Source organism: Postia placenta (genome assembly GCF_002117355.1).
Source record: "Postia placenta MAD-698-R-SB12 unplaced genomic scaffold POSPLAscaffold_110, whole genome shotgun sequence".
Taxonomy (NCBI): domain Eukaryota; kingdom Fungi; phylum Basidiomycota; class Agaricomycetes; order Polyporales; family Adustoporiaceae; genus Rhodonia; species Rhodonia placenta.
In genome coordinates, this window is record NW_020169941.1 from 1 (window position 1) to 3,794 (window position 3,794).

General features: G+C 56.7%; 1 protein-coding gene across 1 annotated transcript; it reads left to right on the forward strand.

Annotated features, from left to right (window-relative positions):
• Nucleotides 1–10: 10 nt before the first annotated feature.
• On the forward strand, nt 11–744 carry POSPLADRAFT_1161782 (hypothetical protein; the record flags this gene model as incomplete). The annotated part of the gene is made up of 2 exons (XM_024487700.1): nt 11–544; nt 577–744. Coding segments are annotated over 2 exons (702 nt in total), but the record flags the coding sequence as incomplete, so codon positions are not given.
• Between the last annotated feature and the right edge of the window lie 3,050 nt (nt 745–3,794).

Genomic DNA, 3,794 nt, shown 5'->3' on the forward strand with positions numbered 1-3,794 from the left:
GGAGACGTGAAAGCTCCTCCTCCCGCTCCGATACGATGGGAAGTCGGTGATCGAATGCAACCGCTTCATCTCGCAGTTGCTCATCTACTGGACGATCAACACGGCCCTCTCTTCCCTCGAGCTGAAGATCCAGGTTGCCCTCAGTCTCCTCGATGGTGACGCGCGAGCTTGGGCCACCCCCATCTTCTCCCAGCTTGCCTCCGTCCAAATCGGGATCCAGGGAGCGACAACCCCCTTCGTCGACGAAAAGGCCTTCCTTCAGGCATTCAAGGCCCGCTTTGGCAATCTCGACGACGCCGCTGCGGCACAGGTGGAGCTTACCAAGCTCTGCTCCGACAAAACCATGCGCGAGAAGCGCACCGCCGCAGAATTCTCTGCGCTGTTCAAGGGTCCGGCGGACCGTTCCGGGTATGGGAACCTGGAACTACGCTACAAGTACCTGAGCGGCATCCCTTCCCGCGTCTATCGCAAACTCGAGCTCGAAACCTTTGCCACGTGGCAAGCCGCTGACAAGCATGCCACCGAGGTCGAGCAAATCCTTGATGTTAGCCGGGCTCGTCGGCCCGAGCTAAACAGCTTCTTCTCGGCACGAGGTCGAGGACGCGGTGGGGCACGTGGTGGTGCACCCTCGATGCATGCAGCTTCGGCCAGCATCAATGCGGCCGTCGGAAAAGGCAACTTCCCCGGCACCTGCTTCGGCTGTGGGAAGCAAGGGTACCGACGTTTCGAGTGCCCCAATTGTAAGGACAAACCTTACACAAAACGCGCCGATGCGCAGGCTACGGTTGCCTCGGGCTCCACCCAGGCTGCGACAAGCGCTCCCATCGCGACGACACCCTCGGCAAGTATAAGTGCCGCTTCAGCGAAATCCGAGCAATCGGAGCTGGCGGACTTAATGGCACAGGTGAAGTCGATGCGCGAGGAGCTCGAGCATTATCGGGCGATGAAGGAAGAGGGTTTTTAATCCGGTCCGCGCTTCGTGCCGCACGCGTCGGGCCGCGAGTATCATGTAACAAGTACGATGTATTGTCTTCTGCAATGGTGTACGAGTTGGACCAGGGGTCCCAGCACTTTCACATTCCAGTAAGACTTCAAGGGAAAAGACGGCACAAGGACATAATCGCTATGGTGGACAGCGGAGCCACCACAAAGTTTATCAACAAGCGATTCGTTGAAGAGAATAAGGTGCAAACGCGAAAATTAAAAGAGCCGATTCCGCTATACAATATCGACGGCACCCTGAATAAGGATGGAAGCATCTCAGAAGTAGCAGTGCTACAGATGCACATAGGAGAACACGTCGAGAAGACGGTGTTTACGGTCACGGACATCGGTCCAGAGGATGTGATCGTCGGGTTGGATTGGCTACACGAGCACAACCCCGAAATAGATTGGGAGAAGGGCTCCCTCAAATTGTCGCGATGCCCTGAAACGTGCAGTGCCAGGAGGACTGGCCGAATGGAGCAAGCAGCGACTGCACGTGATACGGGGGACAGGCCCACGGCGCGCAGGCATTCGCCGAAATCCAAACGGTCGGTTATAGACGCCTGCCGGAGTAAGGTACTCCCGGACTTCGAACCCGAAGAAGATCCGGTAGAGGTAGAGTGGGATGAGGCCGATTTGATCGAAGCCTGGGAGCAAGGCATCACGCTTCCCGGCGCTCCTCAGCTGTTCGTTGCCGCAGGGCACACGTATTCCCAGCTGTTCACTGAAGAGGAGATCAGAAAGAAGGTCGTTAAGACCGCCGAGGAGTCGGTACCTAAACAGTACCACGAGTTCCTGAATGTCTTCTCCAAGGAAGCATCAGAACGGCTACCCGAAAGGAAGCCTTACGATCACGCGATCGAACTCGTACCCGGCTACTCGACATTCCACTCGAAGGTGTATCCCCTGTCGAACAACAAACAAGAGGAACTGGACAAGTTCCTAAAGGAGCAACTAGCGAAGGGCTACATACGAGAGTCGAAATCGCCCATTTCGTCGCCTTTCTTCTTCATCAAAAAGAAGGAAGGGACGCTTCGGCCCGTACAGGACTACCGCCGCTTGAACACTATCACGGTCAAAAACCGCTACCCTTTGCCGCTGATCGCCGAGATGGTAGATAAGCTCCGCGGCGCCACGCTCTTCACCAAGTTCGATGTCCGATGGGGATACAACAACGTCCGGATCAAAGCCGGTGATGAATGGAAGGCGGCCTTTGTGACTAACCGAGGGTTGTACGAGCCCTTGGTGATGTTCTTTGGTCTCACCAACTCCCCCGCGACTTTCCAGGCGATGATGAACGAGATCTTCCACGATCTCATCGTCGGCGGCAAGATCCTTGTGTACCTGGACGATATACTCATCTTCTCCACCAATAAAGAGGAGCATGAGAAGGTCACACGCGAGGTTCTGCGCCGCCTTCAGGATAATGACCTATTCCTGAAGCCTGAAAAATGTGAATGGGATGTTCCCAAGGTCGACTACGTCGGCTATGTGTTCGGTGGCGATGAGGTGGCGATGGATCCCGCGAAGCTGAAAGGAATCAATGAGTGGCCGGTGCCCCGGAACAAAAAAGACGCTCAGAAGTTCCGGGGGTTCTCCAATTTCTACCGCCGCTTTATTAAAGACTTCGCTAAGATCTCGCGACCACTCGACCGGCTCACAGGGAACGACCCATGGCATTGGGGTGAGGAAGAGCAGCACGCCTTTGATGAGCTCAAACGGCTCTTCGCGACGACTCCAGTCTTGGCGCTGTACGACCCTAATCGGGAGACGCGTATTGAGGTTGATGCCTCGGGGTACGCCACTGGCGGCGTGTTGATGCAGAAGCAGGATGATGGCAAATGGCACCCTATTGCCTTCAGATCCCACGCGATGGATCCGGCACAGCGGAACTACGAGATCTACGATAAGGAGATGCTCGCGATCATTGAGGCACTGGACGATTGGCGCCACTATCTCGAGGGGTTACCCAATCAGTTCGAGATCGTGACCGATCATAAAAACCTCGAGTACTGGCGTACCTCCCAGCACCTCACGCGCCGTCAAGCGCGATGGTCGCTGTTCCTAGCTCGCTTCGACTTCCGCATCACGCACAAGGCCGGGACGTCCAATGGAAAGGCTGATGCCCTGTCGCGTCGATCAGACCACCAGATCGGCGATGAGGACGATAACACTGATCAGGTGGTTCTCAAGCCAGAGCGCTTCCGCATCGCCTCCGCCAGGCGCGGTCACGCCTCGGTGACGGCCGATCAGTCGCTTCTGAAGCGCATCAGGGAATGTTCGGAGAAGGATCGGGAGGTGGCCGAGGCCCTTGAAAAGGTACAGGACCTCGGGCCGCCCCGGCTGCAAAGGGGTTTTGAGGAGTGGAATGCCGAACAAGGGCTCCTGCTGTTCCGCGGGTGCGTGTACGTCCCAAAGAATGCGGAGCTCCGGCGGGATATAGTCAAGATCCACCACGACTCGCCGATCGCCGGTCATGGTGGTCGTGCCAAAACCCTGGAGCTCGTGTCGTGGAATTACTGGTGGCCTGGGATGTCCAAATTCGTCAATGAGTACGTAAGCACCTGCGACGTGTGCAACCGTACCAAGACATTCCCAGCCAAGCCTCAGGGTCCGCTGAAGCCGAACGAAATCCCCGAGCGCCCATGGCAGATCATCACGACCGATATGATCGTCGGCTTGCCAAAGTCTGATGGATTCGACTCGATCCTGGTCACCGNCGACCGCTTCACAAAGCAGGTCCACTTCTCAGCCTGTCATGAGACCCTGACGGCCGAAGGTGCGGCAGACCTGTACATCCGCGATGTGTT